Source organism: Anastrepha obliqua, chromosome 1 (genome assembly GCF_027943255.1).
Source record: "Anastrepha obliqua isolate idAnaObli1 chromosome 1, idAnaObli1_1.0, whole genome shotgun sequence".
NCBI lineage: Eukaryota > Metazoa > Arthropoda > Insecta > Diptera > Tephritidae > Anastrepha > Anastrepha obliqua.
This window is the reverse complement of record NC_072892.1, coordinates 142,919,023-142,940,469: the sequence shown is the minus strand read 5'-3', so window position 1 is coordinate 142,940,469 and position 21,447 is coordinate 142,919,023. Positions and strand designations below refer to the sequence as shown.

The window sequence follows — 21,447 nt, the reverse complement described above, 5'->3', positions numbered from 1 at the left end:
GCCCCTGCATTCTTACCGCAGTGCGTGAATGTGCGTATTTTAGACAGTGTGCCTGTTTATGCAACAGAGGTGTGAACTCTGACTTTACACATTTTCCGAAGAATAATTCAATTGAATAGGCTGGTGCTGTTGCTGTTGCTTGCTGCGGTTGTTGACGAGATCAAGTTTACTCTATTTGCAAACAGAAATGCAAATTCCAGGAGGGGAAGATCGCAACCCAATACGAGTACAACGCACGCATAAATACGCATTCACACTCGTAAATAATTGTAGGAAAATAATATGCAGGAAGCGTAACTAAACACTCGAAGACATTGAAGCCACCGCAAAGTAGGTCCCCTTGAAAGCAAAAAAAAGCAAAACGAAAATAATAAGAAGACGTTGCAGCAGCGTCAGGCGAAGAAGGAATGGTAGAGCATAACGGGCAGCCAAGTCCAGCAATGCTGATAGTGATACCAGCAGCAATAGACGTTGCAGCATCAACAACGCGCCTCGAAGCCAGATGCCACACCGAAAGTGAAATGCCAATGCGATGGCTGCTGCGGCTTGAACTGCTGCATTTGCGGCTGCGACATACTACTACGCTGCTACTCACTTTACATGCACATTTATGTGGCAACAATAAAAAAAAACAAAAACGAAAAAACATAGAGCCAGGCAGCAAACAGCACTTTGTGTGGCTGTGTTTTGGCAATAGTGGCAATCCGATGCGGCAGCCGCACACTCAGCAGGTCGTCTATGCTCGCCACACAAAATAGAAAGAAGAAAATGTGTGGAATGTTTCCCAGAAACGTGCCTGAATGTTGTCGAACAACAATGAAACACTATGTAACAAGTTCTTGATGTGGCAACTGATGCTGCTACCTCGGCTGTCGCAAATGTGTAATGCAGCCAGTTATGGGGAGTAGGTGAAGTTGGCGCGTACGAGCGAAGGCTTGTGAGTGCGCGTGTGTGTGTGCGAGTGTGGATGAATGTGTGGCAGATGTGCGCTGGCAATTTGCATAGTTGTTGGTGTGGTTACTACTTACCGCATTCCATTGCAACCCACCACTACCAGTAGCGGTGGCAGCCGCGGCGGCGGTGGCGATTACAGCAATACCAATAACAGCAGTGACTGCAACAGCGGTAGCATGACCATTAAAAGCTGTAGCAACCGCGGATTAAATGCGATAAATTATAGCAACACTGTTGTTGTTGTTGTATATTGGTATTGTTGGCATGGCCGCGGTGATAGCGCACCGCTGAAACACGTTAAAGTACGCCTCCTGCAACAATGCGCGCATAAGAGTGGTCAATTCAAAAATGCAAGAATTCTTAGACGCGCGCTCACGCCGTACCATTTCATGCAACATTGTAGCACACGCATACTTGCAAAACGTCTTTCGGTTGAACTTCAAATAGTAGTAGGCGGTTATTGATTGTCTTGTTGGCGTATGGTCGTGTGTGCCCCGCAGAATAGAAAGTTTACAGCAGTGGGGACTCGCTGCTTGGAATTTGACACACTTTTCGGTTGCTATTACCGCTTTCAGCATGCTTCTCCCATTTGCTGCCGTTGGCCGCTTAACATTCATGCCACACATTCTATGTAATCACCACAATGTTGCAGCTGTTTTGTGTGCACACGATTTCTTTGCTGGCATGTGGCGCCCTCAGGCGAGCGCTCTATATTCAAATGTTCTGCAATCTGATGTTGTTCTTGCTGTTGTTGTTGCTGTTGCTGTTAAAGTGTTGCCTCGGTTGTATGCAGCAAATACCACAATGTATGCCTTTGCCTACCTGTCCAAGTGTGTGCCCCTACTGAGGCAGCCATCTAAGTTAGCCTGCATGCAGCAGCCGTAACTACTCGAAGAAATTTCGAATGGTGCATAATTGTCACATGTGACTGCCACGCGAGTGTACGATCTCGTTATGGCTGTTGCGTGCCGCTCGTTGTTGTGCGTGCTTTTTGCCGCAAGATAGCTGTCGATGTTGTCAGGTGAGAATGCGTTGCAGCAGCGTAAGAAAAAATATGCGCATGCGCAGATATTCTAAATTTCTAGTTGCCGCTTTTCAGCGGTGCACTGCTCCAAAGAAATATGCAGCGAAATGCATGGCGAACGGCCACTAGTGTTTTATGTTTATATACATATGTGTACATATGTACATACATAAATACATACATACATGCACACATACATATATACATACACACATACATTCTTATGTACGATGTACATTTAAAGCGGCGGCATTCCAGGTGTGCAGTTCCGTTGCCTGGCCTATTGTTGGTGTTGGTGTTTTTATTGTTATTATTCATATATTTTTTGCTTTCAGTTTTTATGACTTGTAATTTTTCCTAAAAGACATGGATGATTTCAATGGCTTTCAAACGCAACGCAACGACTTTTATTTAGTTTTTGTTGCCCTTCTTTTAGTGCACAATATTTGTTGCTCGTCTCGGCATTCACTTCCTTTCTCTTCGTGCTGTTATTACCTACAATTTCCAATTCGCCTTTCCCCTATTATTATGCATAATTTCACCACTATTGGATGTTGTCAGAGTCATGTTTGCTCTCGTACATATTTCCTGCTTATAAATTTTACCTGTTGGTGGAGGGCAATGAAATAGCTAAGTATTATTTGAAGTCAAGTCAAGCCCTACCTTCGGATTTTTCGAACTTTTTGAAAATTCTTTTGAAAGTTCTGCATATCAAATCGAACGATCAGTGGGATCATTCAAGTGGGGCTAGGTGGGATCAACTCTTGGGCTACAGGCTGTGGCTTAAGTTTGAGCCCACGTAAAACAGAATTCATTCTTTTTACCACGAGACACAGATACCCAATCGTAGTCTACCACTAATTAAGGCACAAATGCTCTCAATTTCACTCAACCCAGGGACTAGCACTATTACTCTTTCGAGCTGCCAGGCAGTAGGATGGCTTTATAATAGTAACATCGAGTCTACAGCTGAGCTCGTGAAATTTCATCAGTATTTCCCTGATTAATTCATGGTAATGGAATAGCTGATTAGCTGATGCGGAACGGTTTAATCTTACATGGATGTCTCAGAGATAGAATTTAGAAGGATCTGCATGAGTTTGTGGTTTGCCACTTCGTTAAATGGTCTTCAATCATCACTAAATTGAACAGGAAGGATTATCCGATCTAACCTACTCAAGACGAAGCATACAAATTTCTGGCATGGCTGAAACACCCCAGAGATGTCTGATGCCTGTAGAGGGCAAAAATGTTAATTTAACACAGCTGAGCTCCATTCACTAACTGAATTTGCTTAGTTGCCATTCGCCTCCATATTAATCAACCAACCAGCCAGGCAGCCAGAAGAAGCTCAAACACGTAACAATATTTTTAATTTTAACAATTTGCATGTGTACGAGCTGTGTTCAAAAAGTATCACGAATTTTGTGTTTTTTTTTCCAAAAATTATTTATTTATTCATTAATATCTATTTTCTCCCCTTCAAAGTAATCCCCATGAGATATTAAGCACTTATGCCAACGTTTTTTCCAATCTTCGAAGCGCTTCAAAAAATCATTTTTTTATCTTGTTCAGCTTCTCCTTCGATGCTGTCTTTATCTCGTCAATCGTAGCGTAGCGTCGTCCTTTTATGGGCCTCTTCAGTTTCGGGAACAAGAAGAAGTCACAGAGGTCCAGATCTGGGGAACACGGTGGCTGTGGCATCATTAGTGTGTTGTTTCTGGCCAAAAAGTCGCGCACAAGCAACGATGTGTGAGCAGGGGCCCAATCGTGATGCAAGAGCCAATTTTTGTTCTTCCACAAATCCGGACGTTTCTGGCGGATTGCTTCGCGCAAATTGCGCATAACTTGCAGGTAATATTCCTTATTGACCGTTTTAGCCTGTGGCAAGAACTCATGATACACAACGCCCCTGCAGTCAAAGAAAACGGTAAGCAAAACTTTTACATTCGACCGAACTTGGCGCGCTTTTTTCGGTCTTGGTTCGTGCGGCAGCTTCCATTGAGATGATTGAGCTTTGGTTTCCACGTTATAACCATAAACCCACGATTCGTCACCAGTTATGACCCTCTGGAGCAAATTTGGGTTTTCGCGAACAGAGACTAACATCTCAGTAGCAATGTTCATGCGATCCTGCTTTTGGTCGAAATTGAGCAGTTTTGGTACGAATTTTGCGGTCAACCGTCTCCATGCCCAAATCATTGAAAAAAATCGAAAGGCACGAGCCAACGTTGATTCGATTGGCCAATACCCTTTTCTTCACTTCATCAATTTTTCGTCTGTTGTTGAAGTGCTCGGGCCGGACGCCGCCACGCCGGCACGCTTTTCGACGGTCATATCTTCTTGGCCTTCTGAGAACATTTTGTACCACCGATAAACATTGCTTTGGTCCAAAGTAGATTCTCCATATGACACAGCTAACATTCGGAATGCATCCGCGCACTTAACTTCGTTTTTCACAAAAAAATTTGATACAGGTTCTTTGATCCATCTTTTTGAATAGGTAAAAATCGAAGACGAGCCGAAACACGTGCAAGCAAAGCAGCTGTCAACAAATAACTGAACATTCAAAATGTCCGAGCTCGTCGGCATGGGTGAGAGACATGAGTACCAACATATCGCCACAAAAAAATCGAAATTCGAATATACGTAACCTGTGAAAATTCAAAATTCGCGATACTTTTTGAACACACCTCGTATGTATGCATATTTACCTACATATGTATGCATGTCATGACTGGTACTTCCCCAAAAATTGGTACAAGCCCAACGTTAGCTTCGAGTTACTCCGATTCAGCTGAAGTACATAAAACTAACTCCACCACTTAATAAAATTTTGTTTAACAAATTATGAGCAATTCGAGGTTTATTATTTTATTTTTTATGTACATATCCAAAGAAAAACATGTTTATGGCATTTTGAAGAATTACGTGTGTAACTAACTATGTGCGTAATGTGTGTGTGTATGCAGGCACGCATGTTTCCATAAAAGCCATACAAAATCAGCAGAAAATATCGATTTCTGTTGAAATATACAAATAGTGAAATGAAGTATAAATATTTATGAGTCAGTAATTTGCTAATATATCTACATATATACATACATATGAATGTAAAAATTGCCATTCTCTCTAGGAATACTAGTAAACTGAATATACATATGTGGAAGGGGAAAAATATATATACAAAGAAAACATATGCAACATTAGGGGGGAGTGGAGTTTTTTCTTTTTTCTGAAATGGCGTTTGGTAGACCTTTGTTCCGTTGGTAGACCTTTGTTTGGAACAAGACGACGAAATACGAGCAAAGGCGGCGATCTGGTGACTGATATCCAAACCGTGTTTGAATTATGGAGGGAACACTTTTCAAACCTGCTAAATAGAGATAGTTGCGCATATCACAGAGAATGTAAAGATGCGGATACAGCAATCGCTGACGACGGGACTGTGGTTCTGACCATGACGAGGTGAGAATAACCATAACGCGGCTAAAGAGCAGCAAAGCCGCGAGAGCCGACGGACTATCGGCTGAGCTGGTAAGGTGCAGGCGGCAAGGTGCTGGTAAGGTGCAGGTATCAGCTTCTACGCAAAATATGCCTGCCTGCAAACTGTGCCAATTATTGCGGTATTATATATATTATAGAACTTATATATTACTCATATTATATATATATATAACTGGCGCTTTGATGTTGTTTCTCAAATGGCGGCACCTACAATTTTAAGCCGTCTCCGAACGAGATATAGTTTCTATGAGGAGCTTTTTCATGGCGGTAATACATTCGGAGGCAATAACTGCCGAGAAGCGACCGCTATTAGAAAAACTTTTTCTTAATTTTGGTGTTTCACCGAGATTTCAATCTTCGTTTTCCGAATAGTAGTCACGCACCAACCCATTCGGCTATCGCGAGATTAGCCTTCTATATATCGCGTATAAGGTCGCAGCGAGCGTACTATGTGAAATGCTGAAGCCCATCATCAACTAACGACTTAGAGCTTATTAGCATGGCTTTAGACCTGAAAACACTACCACCGATCAGATATTCAAAATACGCCAAGTTTTGGAAAATCCCCATGAAAGAAGAATCGATATGCACCATCTTTTTGTCTCTTTTACCAATATGCGGTCATCTCTGAATTTGCTCTCCCCGCTATGCCAAATGATGCTGCTCAATACGAACAGCGCCGTTAGTTAATTGCTCACGCACTGGATAAAGAAGCAAAGCGAATGTGTCTGGTGGTGAGCGAGGACAAAATGAAGTACATCCTGTCATCAAACAAAAAGTCGGCGCGCTCGTGTAATGGCACCCACGTCACTGTTGAGAGCTTTGATTTCGAGGTTGTAAAAGACTTCGTTCATTTAGGAACCAGCATTAACACCGATAACAATGTCAGTCTAGAAATTCAAGGTAGAATTTCTCTTGCCAACAAGTGCTACTTTGGACTAAGTAGGCAACTGGGTAGTAAAGTCTTTTCTCGACGAACAAAACAAGGCTCTCATCATGCCCGTCCTAACGTATGGCGTAAAAGCGTGGACGATGACGGTATCCGATGAAGCGTCGCTTGGAGGGTTTGAGAGAAAGATTCTGCGCAAGATATTTAGACCTTACGTTAGTGACGGCGAACATCGCAGGCGATAGAACGATGAGCTATATGAGCTTTACGACGAGATAGGCATATCGCAGCGAATAAAGATCCAGCGGCTACCTTCCTTCTCTGCTTTGGAAAGATCAAGTGGAGAAGGACTTAACTTTACTTAAGGCCGGTTAGCACGAGGAAGAAACGACTGGCGTGCTTTGTTAAACTCGGCCAAAATCGCGTAAGCAGTTATCGCGCCAATCAAGAAGAAGAAGACGAGAGAAGTAGCGAACCGAAAGAGCCTTATATTTTCCTAAATTTGGTAGACTCTTTGTTTTTTGCATTTTATTTTTAACTCTTATAAAGGCAGCTTCTCATTGCTTTGCTATTACAAAAGGAATGTAAAGAACTTTTCATGTTCTATCGCTCCACCTTAATGTACATCTGTATACAAATGTGTATGTATGAATTAGTATACATTACCGTGTTTGTTTTTGCAAATATGAAGCACTCAATTCGCATGATTGCTAATATGCCACACACACATACTCGAACATGCTCACATATATTAAAGATAAATAGAAATTATTATTTTTTGAATTTTATTAGTCGTTTACGAAGTATAGAAAGTTTAGAGATTTGAATGAAGGCGTTATTTAACTGCGGCAAACTGCCCGCTGTCTTTGGCTCAAGCAACCTCTATTCCAATAAAGTCGAACTTTTTACAAAAAGAAACAACCGATGCATAATTTGTGACAATTATTTTAAATTCTACCTTCAGTGGGTTTCTCTTAAATCCTGTTTCTACAATAAATTATTCTGCCTTAAAAAATTTAGACAGCATCGGTCGAATACATACAGCACTACTGCGAAGCTACTCAACTTTTTCGAGCAGAAGCAGCTGCACTTCATGAAGCAGTAATGTTTGCCTTCCAAACCGGCAAAAAACATGTCATATGCAGCGATAGCAAATCCGTCATTGAAGCCCTGCAGAACCCAAAAAACGATATGTTACTCATCAATATGATAAGAAATATTATATATGAAAAAAAGTCGCAATAAAAATTATGTCGGTTCCTGGTCATGCTGGAATCAAAGTCAAGGAAGTCGCTGATGAACGTGTAAATAAAGCACGGATGCAGCCGTTACATTTCTTGAACCACCTCACTCCTAAAAACCTACGGATGTATGCACCAAATTATTTAGCCGGAAAACTCACGCATGACAAAGATGCTTTCCATTTCAATTCAACCGGGCTATTCGGGTCATGTTCTTCGATTTCGATGTAACTCAAATATGTTGCTCTCTGGTCAAAATAATGAGACACGTATTTTTTTGTTCGCCCGAAAAAAATTTTTTTCAAGAGTTATCGGCAATTTTGTTTTTCGGCTCAAACTCGATTTTTTTTAATTATATAAGAAAAATTTTTTTTTAAATGTCCATAACTTAGTCAAAAATGAACCGATTTCAATAATTCTGGGTTCAAAATGATCGTAATTACTTACACGAGCGACTTCATGTAGAAACAATTCCAAAAAAGTAGTTGAAAATTTTTTATTTAGCAAAAAAGAAAAAAAATTTAAATTTTTTCGAAATTCAATATTTCAAAAAGTGTATTTTTGTTTTTTTTATAACTTTTTCCAAATCAAAAGGACATCTCAAACTTTAACTGAGCTGAATGCCTATTAGCTAAAATGCGTTGTTTTTAAGTAATGAATTTTTGAGTAAAAACCCTGTTTCGCACGCAAAAATACGTGTCTCATTATTTTGACCAGAGAGCAACATATTTGAGTTACATCGAAATCGAAGAACATGACCCGAATAGCCCGGTTGAATTGAAATGGAAAGCATCCAAATTAAATAATCCCCGTGGAACTAAACCGATTTTCCCATCTGGGTTGCCCATATTCGACGGACCCATGTGTTTTTTTTAATTAAAAGAAAAACACAATTTTTTTTATGTTGACGGTAATAATCATTTTATTTGGTTCAAGTAGATTTGTTGACATCACTTTTTGAATATAATATCACTCAAATGGGCGCCTTGAGCCTGTACGGCGTATTGTGCCCGTTTTGCAGCATTTTCCATAGTTTTAGCTAACATAGCGGCTATTTTCTCACGGATGTTGTTCTTGAGCTCTTTTATGGTCTTTGGCTTATTAATATAAACCTTTGATATTAAATATCCCCACAAGAAAAAGTCAGATGGCGTAAATCGGGCGAACGCGGTGGCCAGTCAAAATCGCCATTATTCGACTTCAAGCGACGAGGAAACAATTTCTTCAAGAAATCGATTATGGGGCGAGCTGTGTATGGTGGAGCGCCGTCTTGTTGAAACCAGAACTGCCTCATACGCTTTCGACGAATGATTGGCATCACAAAAGTGTTTATCATATTGCAGTAACGCTCCTTGACCATCTTCATTTTCGAAGAAAAACGGCCCAATAATTGTTTTCGCTTTAACGCCGCACCAAACAGTGACTTTTTCGTCGTAAACGTTTAATGGTGTTCTTAGAAGGTTAAGGTTCTTTGGTTATTTATAACTATTACTTTTACATATAAATAAATAAATAAATATTTTAATTTCTTTCCAAAGTTATTTCTGCCAAAAAAACACCCAATACTTTGTTAGTGTGCTAAAGTCAGTCGCCGCTTTTGAACTTTTTAAACTAATATTCCGGCTACGGCTACGCTGGTTGGGTCATGCCGCGGCTCTGAAAGTATTCGATGTGGTACCAGCTGGCAGTAACAGAGGAAGAGGAAGGCCTCATGTGCGTTGGAAAGATCCGGTGAAGGAGGACTTGACTTCACTTGATGTATCCAACTAGCGTCAGTTAGCACGAGAAAGAAACATACTAAGGAGTTTTCAATAGGTGCATGCAAAACCTCGGATGAGAACTCCTTGCTCTAACGAGGATCCCTGCAAACGAACCAAGGATTATGAGTTGAGCGTGCACCTGGTCGAATATCCGGTCACTTAATGGGGAAGGTACCTCTGCCTGGGCGGTTGATGCCCTCGTAAGAGCACTGCCTTATAAGAGATGGGATGGATAGGGCTAGGCAAGAAGAGCATTGTACCTTGCGACGTCTACTACAGCTGCCATGTAAAGAAGCATAAATTCGGTGTCGCATTTATAGTGGGCGAGATATTTCGCGTTTCGAACGTCTCGCAATAGTTCGCATCAAAGTGAGATTTTCGAACATCCGCCACGACCATAAAGTCGTGCTTGGCAACTGCAATGCCAGGGTGAGAGATAGGAGTGCTTAGTGCACAATTTTACTACTTTTTAAGAGAAACGGGGCCTAAGTTTTGGACATAATTTCCATTTTAGTTGTGGTGTGCACGGACAGAGAGACATTTTCGAATATTTCTACCTATACATTTTCCGTTTGTCGGGACAGACTAGCAAGTACAGTACTCAGACATAATTAAACCTATTTTACTGCACCCTTTTAATTGTCTTTAAATCTACCTGATCTCCGAAGATTTTCTGGTGCCAAGGAGCCAAGATGGTCGCTTCTTAACACATCAGTGCCAAAGCCCTCAAGCCTGATTCGAGCGAAGGCGGGGCAGACGCACAGAAAGTGGTCGCATTCCAAGATCAAAGTGCAGTTTTGTCCCGCTGGATTCCACGTAGACCCCAGAGCCGGAGCCGTGTTCGGTCTTGGAGCCATCCGTGAAAATGCGAAAACAGTGTTTGCCGGGCTCATTTTCTGAGTTTGACCACAGTTGAGCCTCTGGCAGCACCACACTCTATCTCTTGACTCTGAATGGCATGGAGTCAAGGGGCATGGAGAGAATCGTTGGATCGAAGTCCATGCCTTCTCTATTGTCTAATGCCGGACATGGCCGTATCTACTCGCATTGTGTTTCAGCCTGCAGATGGCCTTCGAGGCCTCTCTTTGGATGAAAACAGCAAGTGGTGATAGACTTACCAGAGCATCAAGTGCCAAGCCTGAAGTAGTCGGAAAAGCTACGATTCATCAGATGGCCACAGTGCGTTGTAGTCTCGATAAGGTCCTCCTGACTCCAACGAGAGGGGGATCCTAGCCGATCCTATGTTTTTTCCAAAAACACCCTTGCACTGCCTGAAGGCTGTCAGTGCTTTGGATGCCTATACATACCTACGAATATGTTTTTCAAGCTTATGTTCGTTATTAGTATTACCTTTGCATCGTCGGACTGCAAAGAATCGATTCGATCTTGCTTGGCATTTAAACGGGATAGTTTTGCAAAGACAAAAGCAATACCTTCACATTTTTTTACTAAAGCATTCGCAATTCTCCCATTGTCTCGTCACTGTCTATGATTTTATGATGATACTCAATTTGACGTAACTGGCCAACGTTCGAAGACGTTTCGTTGTAATTCGCAAAAGAATCAAAGTCAGCGCAAGTAATTTGTATGAAACGGCACCAACGGCGGTAGCTTAAAAGTGAATACTCTTCGTAACTGTCTGGACGTCTGGACTATGCAAATAATTTTCTACTTTTTGTCTTTACGGCCTTCATTGCCTTGTGCAAGCCCAAGGTTACGCGGAATTGAAAAAACTAACACAAAAAGGAGCCGAATAGCAAATCAGAAAAAGTGTGAATACAACTTTGCAGCAAGTAACTGTACAACACGCACACAAGTGTTTATTACGTGTTACGAAAATGCAAACCCATCAAAAATGCTACAATATGCAATACCGACAACAATAGAAATTCAATTTAATTGCAACATAGTTGTCAGAGTACTCAAGCTTCTACAGCAATAGCAAATAAATTGCACACATAACTGCTATGTATGTATTTGCACTGCATGCGTAATGTTGCAACATGGCGTTGCCGGCCTCGAAATGTTTTCTACAACAGGTGAAAATTTCTAAACAGTTAAAGCAGCTACTACGCACTCCCGTTGGCTCACTCACTCAGTAGCTGCAGCGGAAAAGCATATTATTTGATTAAGCACACACATACTCGCATATGTCTACAATTACATACATACATTCATACATACATACATGCATGTACTTATACAAGTACCATCGGTTGGCAGCTCTTTGTGTGTCAAAGAAATTCCAGCAATTAAGTTTGTCTCTATTTTCCCCTTTTCCAATATTTTCATTGGATTTTTCCATTTGTTTTTCTAACCTGCTGCAAGGTGAACGCTTGTGGGCCAAAGACAATACGCCATGTTGCACGATTGCGTGCTTTGTTGCGCGTGTCAATGTAACGAATTCTGCTAAGTGAATATCAAACATATTTAGCTGCTTCACTTCTAAAGTTCACTATTGCACATTCACTCACTCACGCATACATATGTTTCTATAAGCCATAAGACACACACACACATGCGCATACACTTGTGCTTACAATAATAGCAGCGCGACATACTGCAAAGCTTCGATTATACCTATATATATATTTTTTAAACTACAACAAAAACCATTTAACTTAAAGTTTCGAATTTCGAAAAAAAATTTTTTAAGAAATTCTCTTTGGGGACGAGTGTCGGCATATAGCCGCCCAAGCCGTTTTACCGTTTACCCTTATGCTGTCTGTTAAGGAGCATAACAAATCGCTCCGTAAGCAGTATTTGCTAGGGTGTTACCGCGGGCCTCACCCATGCAGACACCTCCCAGGTACATCAGGAGGCATTTCGTCAACTACGCGGACGAAATCCTATTCAAAACAGACAGACAGCTACTGGATGGGACAGTGTATAGACAGACCATAAACGACATTAATCGAGAGACTCTCACCACCTTCTTAAGCTCCCGACCCCCGAATGCCGTTATCGGAGTCCAACCACCACCAATAGCAGACGAAGAGCTCTAACTTTCCCGAGAGCTCCGCGTAACCTTGGCACTATTACGTTCTGGATATTGTAGCAGGTTAAACTCCTACTTATCCAGAATCGATCCCGACATAGGAAACATATGTCCAGCATGTGAAGGATCTCGCACGACACTAACCACCTTTTCACATGCCCCATCAAACCCACTCATCTAACATCCCTCGCCCTTTGGACCCAACCTGTCGAAACAGCATGTTTCCTGGGCCTACCTTTAGATGAGCTAGACGAAAACGACCGGTGATTACACTACACTGACAGGGCAAAGTTACTGCTACAACAAAAACAACGCGTGTCGGTATATAGCCGCCCAAATTAGTTGGAAGCTGCAAGGCTCGCGACGTCAGTCGTTCTGAGCGGCCATTAGCGATGCAGTCTTCCTTATAATGGAAACTTACGATGTGAGACGGCGGTAGAGTCAGAACGAATTTAATTTCTTCGATTCAATCCCTCAGGGTCACTGCCAGAGGAACCAGCAGACTTTTTATACAAATATAATATTCTATATTTTATCCTACGCCCGACACGCATTTCAACATTAGCAGTGATAGTTTGTTTATAATTATTTTTTGATTTTATGAAAAATTGTTCTTGTGTTAAATAGAGCCTTAGTTTTTATGTATAACGTTCAACGCATTTATGTGCTTTACTGCGCACTCCAATACCTCTCGTCCTCAGCGACGCGCGCCCGTCAAGCGCCACCATCCCCAAAGGGTTAAAATAATTTGGAGTAGGCAGTTGTATACTCCAAAAGATTTTAGTATAATAAAGTGCAACTTTCACGTTTCTTAAAAATCGCGTTATTTTTTGACAATTTTCCTCCTCTGGCGGTCTTGTACATTTTCTTCTTATAAACAAATATTTAATACCGCAAAAAGAAAATTGTCCAAAGTCAACACGAATTTAGCGTTTCTTTAATGGGGAACGCCACTGTGAACGCGTGAAATTTTTTTTGCATAAATAGGGGGGATCGTACAAATTATAATTTATTTAGCATATATTCAACTATACTGACACAAATTTTTATTAAAAAATATTAAAAATTACAATTGTTATTAATATTAATGCAATGACGTCATAAAAAAACTGCAGGTTTGAAAAATGAGTTTGTGTTTTTACCCTTTTTTTGTTATCGAAAGGTTTGAAAAAAAATTAGATTTTGAAATTTTTAAAAAGGGCTATGTACGACTGTAGCCAATACATGTACAAAAATAAAATTCGGTTCATAAGTCTTCGAGAAATCGAGGCTACCGCTTTCAGAAAAGTCGTTTTGAGAAAAACGCGTTTAAAGTTTTCATTTGCTGTTGTAACTCACTACCTGCACTTGTTGTATTGGGTATAACTTCGACAATTTTCTAGATTTTAAGTTAAAAATTATATGTAAATAATTTTTGAAAAAATCTATTTTTTTGAAAAATCACATTGGTGCTCTCCCTTAAACTGTCTCAATATAGCACCAAAATTCAATGGGTTATAAAACTGCATACTTGATCTTTTTCTAAAAATTCTGATAAATGAAATTTTGAAGAAAATTTGTAGAGCCTTTTTAAAACAACTGTGACTTCTACATATTCAGAAAATTGGAAAATTTGGCTATGAAAGGAAAACGTTTTGCGTCCGTAGAGGCCATCCAAAAGGATTGTACTCACATCCTGAATGACATTCCAGATTCCGATCAATGACCTGAAACACTCTTTCGAAAAGCTTTTAGATCGCACAAAACAGAGTATCGAGGCCAGAGGAGACTATTTTGAATAAATAAACACGAAGTTATCAGAGCAAAGCTCCTGTAATTCTATTTTAGCTCAGCCTTACTTATTTTAGACTCACTTTGTATTTTTATAAATTAAAAAATTAGATTATAAATGAAAACGCGTGTCTACCACGAAGTCCGGGTCTGAAACACCGATCATGAAACCTCATATGATAGAAAAGGTCACCCTTCAGCAGGCAATGGCAAACCTCAGAGTGAATTTCTACCAAGAAAAAGCTCCTAATAAAGAACTGTCTGACATTCGGAAATGGCATAAAACTGCAGATCTCGGGCAAGCACCCATCTATATATGGATACATAAAAAATTAAATAAACTGTTAAAACTTTGCGTAATTTATCGCACTGCTATTATTGTGAACACAGATGTAAAGTAGATGTACGTATTTCTACTCTTCTGTTTATTTATGCAGCATTGAAAATTCAAAACAAATTCCTGAAAGTACTTAACAATTCTAAGGATTTTACTACATGGAATGTCACATTATGAATTTTTAAACTTCACCATGGCTGATACTGATACGGCACCGATAGCAAGATGATTGGAAAGGTCAATCGTTATGACTCCAAGGCTTTAGTAGTGGACTGCATATTAAAGGGGATTTACGACAAAAATGCGAAGAGAACTATCGATATCGATAACAATGGTTTGACAGCTGAGAATAGCAAACTACGAGTATGTTGACATTTCCGTGCAGTAAGGTTTGTCAAGCCGTCATTAATCGTTTAACGCCAAAACAACACTTCCAAATTGTGGAAATTTACTTTGAAAAAGATCTGTTCGCGAAGTTCAAAGTGGACTGGCGGCATCATTTATCCTTATTGTTTTCGAAGTGGGGCAGAAGCTGTCGCTGAATGGCAAGCACTATCGAGCTATGTTGACTGAATTTTTGTTTCCAAAAATTATAAAACTAAATATCGACGCCATTTGGTTCCAACAAGATGACGAAACTGGCCACACAGCGCGCTTAACAAACGATTTATTGCAATATTCAAGCCACCATTGACGGCATGCAACCAGATTTATTGATCTGATCGAATGGATCGGATCATTAAGAATGCTTATATAAATATCTGAGCCACAGAGCCATTGAGGGACTTCATTTTATGCCAAATATTTCTTCTTGCCTAATGAATATAAAGTCCAAATATGAAGCAAATCGGGCCATACGGGTATACGCTTTGTCAGAATATCTCGACCACTGCGCCATCTATACGTAGATTATGAATATGCACATAGTCGGGTCACACTATGCTAACCACACACTGATTATTTTACCGTAAAATCAAATAGCGAGTTTTACATAATTATGTCTTATGCAGTGGATCACAGCCCCACGAATAGCCTGTTTTCTGCGCTTCTGCATCCACCTATCACCTCCAGTTGTTGGCTGGTCTGCCGCGTCTGCGACTGCCTTGAGGATTCTAATCCAACGCAGCCTGACTTGTGATGTCGTCCAGAAGTTTACGCAGTATCCATCCACTTCCATTTGCGACGTGGTACTCCGAGGAGGATGGGTATTTGTAATAGCTCATAGGTTAGTGTTACGTATGGTTTTAGGCTAGAATATCCTCATGATTTTGCGTAGGCAACGATTAAAAACAGTTTGCAAAGTTTGCAAGAGCTAGGTGTTTAACTTCCAAGTCTCGCAATCACATAGGGCCACCAATTTCACGTTAGCGTCGAAAATCCGCAACCTCGTACGTTTGGAAATGTGCCAGAATCTGCACACTTTATCCAGCATACTAAAGGCGAAACGTCTTTTTGATATGCGATTGCGAATATCTGCTGCTGAACCGCCATTTTTGGTGATAACGCGGCCGAGATAGCAGAATTCATTTACTTCTTCTAAGGGTGTGCCGGCGCTAGCTTGCGTAATGTCCTTAACAGATTCATAAGGAATGTTCAAATCCTCTGCCAGCTCTCTGATGGTTAATTTGCGATTATTGATCAACTTTCCTTGAACTTTATTGATGTTTTAATTAGTTTTTGATGTCTACGGCCTGCCACTATGTTCATCTTCCTCGTCATTTTCAACTGTAAAAAATCGAAAATACTTGCAGAGGTAGATTTACTCAAGATGGCGTAACTTTTGCAAATTTCAAGCAATGGCGATCCAATTTTGGTAGGAATGTTAATTACAAATGGGGCAACCATAAAAAAATAACTCAAATCAGTTGACTAAGAGCGTAACCTGGTGGTTCTTCCGCGATCCTTATCGTATTTGTGACGTCCGCCTTTGATTTTTTTCTACAAATGGAGGGGCTTATAGTTTTATACCACCGCCGAAGAGCAAATAATTTTTTGTGAAGAGATTTTTCAAAGCCAAAATACACACGAAAGGTTGCCAATACCTGCCGAAGAGCAAATGCTATTGGAGAAAACTTGTTCTATTACTTGGTGCTACATTCCCGTGTTTCGAGCCAGTATACTATCGAAAATATTAGGTGCGCAACTAAAATGCCGCCTTCAGTGTGCGCTAGTCGATTCTAACGTAACCTAAACGTCATAAACCAAGCTTAGACATATGGTAAAAAAACTGCTTTGACACATTAGAGATTTTGTTTTGGTATCATATACTTTTGGTTTTGTGAAAATGTCTGATTTTGTGCCCAATAATCGTCATTTGCGCATCGAGGGCTACAAAAAGTTTATGGAGATGCTGCTTTAAGTGAAACAACGTGCCGAGATTGGTTCCGTCGCTTCAAAGATGGTGATTTTAATGTTGATGACCGTCCGCGTGAAGGAAGGCCAAAAACCTTCGAAGACGTTGAATTGGAGGCATTGCTCAATGAGGATCCGTGTCAAACGCAAGAAGAACTTGCTTCAGTATTAGGAGTTACCCGCCAATCCATTTCCAAGCGATTGCATGCTTTGGGAATGATTCAGAAACAGGGGCCTTGGGTTCCGAATGAGTTAAAACCGAGAGATGTTGAACGTCGTTTTTTCGCCTGTGAACAACTGCTCCAGCGGCAAAAAAGGAAGGGTTTTCTTCATCGCATCGTGACGGGTGCTGAAAAATGTATTCAATACAACAATCCAAAGAAAAGAAAGTCATGGGATTGCCCGGTCATGCTTCTACGTCGTCGCCTCGGCCGAATATTCACGCTGCGAAGGTTTTGCTATGTATTTGGTGGGACCAAGTTGGTGTTATTTACGATGTACTGTTAAAACCAAGCGAAACCATCATTGGGAATTCGTATCGACTTCAATTAATGCGATTGAGCTGAGCACTGCGCGAAAAGCGGCCGCAATACGCGGAGAGGCATGGAAAAGTGATTCTACAGCATGACGACGTTGGGCCTCACGTTGCCAAATCCGTTAAAACCTATCTGGAAACACTGAAATGGGAAGTCCTACCCCACCCGCCATATTCTCCAGATCGTTGGCACATGGTCGAGCTGACCAGCAGTTCCATTCATATGAAGACATCAAAAAATGGCTTGATCTGTGGATACCCTCAAAAGATGAACAGTTTTACCGCGACGGATGGCTACTACAGTGACGGGCAATACTTTCAGTGATTCACTTGTAACCATTTTTTCAGAATAAAGTTGTATTTTCATCAAAAAATCAGCGAGAACTTAGTTATGCATCTATATATACATATTTGCAACATAACTTGCCATTGGAATTCTAGGCGCTACCCCTTTACTTGTTCACTGGAGTGTAGGTAATCAATTTGAAAGTTGATTCATTGGGCTTATCAATGCAACGATCGTTCCAAACCATGCACAGCAAAAATTGCCTACACCTAATACAGCGCCCGTAGCTATAGCGAATGCAGTGACAACAACAGCAACAGCGAGCAATTAGAGTACAGCAGTAGCAATATTTTATTACTTTGCATTTATAAAAATTATTTAAAAGGATTGCTTCAAATTTATGCGAATTCACATTTAGCCACTTCACAGAGTCGCTCTAATTACCTGATATTGCCCACATAATGGCAAAGGCTAATTAGCGTTGATTATAGAACTAATTATTTAGAATTATTAATGGCGAAACGTTATTTTTTTGCGCTTTCCACCAGCTGCGCTGTGTTGGCGCTACAATGCGCCACTTTTATGCTTATCTATGTATGTCCATACACAGGTAAATTTATATATATGTATGTGAGTTCATATGTTTATGTTTTACGTTATTGCGGCCGCTAATTATTTATATTATACTCCTGTTTATTTATCTGAATTTTTATGTCTGCCACTTTTTTCATAATACAATTTTAGCGTGTCCAACTCTAATGATGTCCGCTCTTTAAAATGCACGCAAACTTGACTAATAAATTGTGGCATTTTATAACAAATTTACCTAAACAAAATTAATTTATATGTTATCTGCTGGTTCTGTATGTGGTAGGCCACAAGCCATAACTTGACTTTGTTCGGTCAACCAGCAGTTGGCTGTCGCTTTAGTATCTGCTACTTTTCTTACACTTAACGTATTTTTTCTAGTATTGAAATTCTATGAAAATTCATTTATTTTCTGATCAATATTTATATTGTTTAAAACGGATGCTATGTATTTTTATGGAAACATTTAGATGACCTTGAAATGAAATAAAACTTATTCTTAATGGAAAAAGCGTGACTAAATCAAGGGGTGAGGGGTAGTCAGGGGCCCGAAAAAATCATGATTTTCAATAATTTTGTTTTGCTAGTCAATTGCTTTATTTTACAAAAATGAAAACATAGCATTAATACATCCTGTTTCGACTTGACTTTAGTAAAATTTCAATAAAAAAAATTAATAATTGTTGTTCTTGTCGCATACTTACATACAGGGAATGCTGCTGGAGTGGCAGTCCTTGGCCGGATATAATTACGGGTCGTTTCGATAACGTAGAAGCGACTGTAGTGGAAAAGTTATCGCTGTTTGTGTGGAGCCCGTTTCTCCAGAAGTCCCTTGCGGTGATCATTACAAGCTCTTGCAAATTCATCTAAAATTAATCCGATAAAAGAAATTAGAATTTATTAATTGATAATCTTGTGCCTGATCTAAGCTTTTTTTCAAAATTAACAATATGGTGGTCTCAGCTTCCAAAATATCGATTTGCTGTTGCTTACGTAGCATTCTACCTTCTCGAGTGTTACCGTTAGCGCGCTTATCTGCCACTTTCATACGTGCGGTTGCTTGCAGCTGCTGGTAGGTATGATACTTACTCTCAAACGCTCTGGAGCGCCCGAGGGCCCTTTGTTAATTGTTGAATTACTCGAAAAGTATTTGTCGGATTAATTTTAAATTTTCACACAGTATTTTTAAGATATTATACTTTAAGAAAATCCAAAAATAAAATTCAATTTTTTTTTAATTCCGACTACCCCTAACCCCTTAAGAAATTTCTGCAATTGTCGTCCTAAATTTCAAATTTTTTAATCAAAATATTTTTAAAAATTTAAACTTATTGTAATATACAGGTTGTCAAGGAAGTATTTGGACATCTACTAGTCGAGTAAAATTCAAGCATTTCATAAGGAATAAAAAATATATTTCTTCTTGCTTTTCTATCAATCTTTGGTTTTATTTGGCTAACAAAAATTATTTATAAGCCTATAGTATAAAATAAAGTTACTGTGCTTAAAAATAACACAGAAATAAAAGGTGAAAACGATGTACCCTTCAAACACATCTGTCAAGAAAGCCGTTTCACATTTGTAGTTAATAACTTTAAGTTGCATATAAAAAAAATTAAATGTGCCCGAATATCTACCGTCTTTTTCCGAAAATAAGACAGTGTCTTACTTTCTTTTTTGATCCAAAATACGCACTAGGGCTTATAAAGGCAAAAATAAAAGTATATTTATATATTTTTATTTAATATTTATTTTACACAGAATACAGAAATTTAAATGTATTCAATTACAGTCATATCGTCTTCTTCTGGAACATCGTCATAAATAATATTATGAATTATATTCTGATTTTCTTCCAAATCCATTTCCTGTTGAATCAGTGGCCCGAATCTCTCATGTCTTTGCGATATAACCATCGTTAAATGCATTCTTCTTGTCTAAGTAGCCTGTTCGTACTGCATTGGAAACATCACTAGCAGTTATTTTGTCCCATGAATTTTTTACACAATTCACAACTTCTTGTAAGCCTGGTTTTAAAAAATCGACACAAAATCGATGATGATTTCTTTCCGTCGGAAGAACGATTAATTTGACTAGTGTGTGTTTGCTTGTAAAATGAGCGGACAGAATTCTGCTACAGAGACTTCGGTGACGTGACTGCCGAAATAACTCTCCCAATTTCGCTTCGGATGGTCAAACCTTGTTACCAATCAATCTTGGGCGCCACCTTTGTATTCTGTGATTCTTCCTTTTTGAAGTGAAACTTCTTAGGCGTCGATGGACGAGCAAGAATGGAGAGTAAAATTTCAAGGCCATGCAACGCTTTGGGCATTTTCGTTCCGCAAGAGAGAAAAAAGATAAACGTAGATGAAAAGGAGAGAGAGAGCTTTACCTTATAAAGGGTGGTTAAGTTTCAAAGGCTGGTGTTGATTTTAAATAAAATACAATTTTTTTTATTTTTATTGTCATTTCTCTTTATTATGATAATATTGGTATGGCTCAACTACGCATAGAACAAAATATCGGCCAAATGACCGCCGCGGCCTCAGCGGCAAACCTCCAAAGACCACCAAATACAAATAGTTCCTTATCTAAAGGGTGGTTAGGTTTCAAGGGCTGGTGTTGATTTTGAAAAAGAAAACAATTTCTTTTTTTTAAATTATTGTCATTTCTCTTTGTTATGATAATATTGGTATGGCTCAATTATGTATGGGACAAAATATCGGCTAAATGGCCGCCGTGGCCTCGGCAGCACACCTCCATCCGATGGTCCAAATTTTCGATGACGCTGAGGCATAATTGAGGTTCTATGCCGTTAATGTGCCGAATTATCTCATCCTTTAGCTGTTGAATTGTTGCTGGCTTATCGACGTACACCTTTTCTTTCAAATAACCTCAAAGAAAGAAGTCGTATGGTGTCGTTGACGTTTAGGTGTGGTTCACATTCAACATCGGGCCTTGAAATTTAACCACCCTTTATATATCTTAGATACTCCTTAGGCTATTTTTCCTGAGTTTTTCCTTGTGATTGATAATTTCTAGTGAGAAATAACACTGCCTACTTGTAGGAAATATATTTTTGGTGCCTACTTTTTGCCGTGATATTTCCTTGGTGCCTACTGTTTGGGGCGTTTTTTGGTCCCAATTTTTTTGGCGTTAGCTTTGGTGCCTACTTTTTGGCGCTTATTTCCGTTTCCTGGCTAGTG

At 39.7% G+C, this 21,447-nt stretch overlaps 1 protein-coding gene across 1 annotated transcript in view; it reads left to right on the top strand.

The window, feature by feature from the left end:
- The first annotated feature begins 4,550 nt into the window (after positions 1–4,550).
- Positions 4,551–21,447, top strand: part of LOC129237572 (uncharacterized) — a 61,216-nt gene continuing 44,319 nt past the window's right edge. Inside the window, exon 1 of the mRNA XM_054872399.1 lies at positions 4,551–4,572. Within this exon, the coding sequence (XP_054728374.1) occupies positions 4,551–4,572 (22 nt within the window). The remainder of the gene's footprint in view (positions 4,573–21,447) is intronic.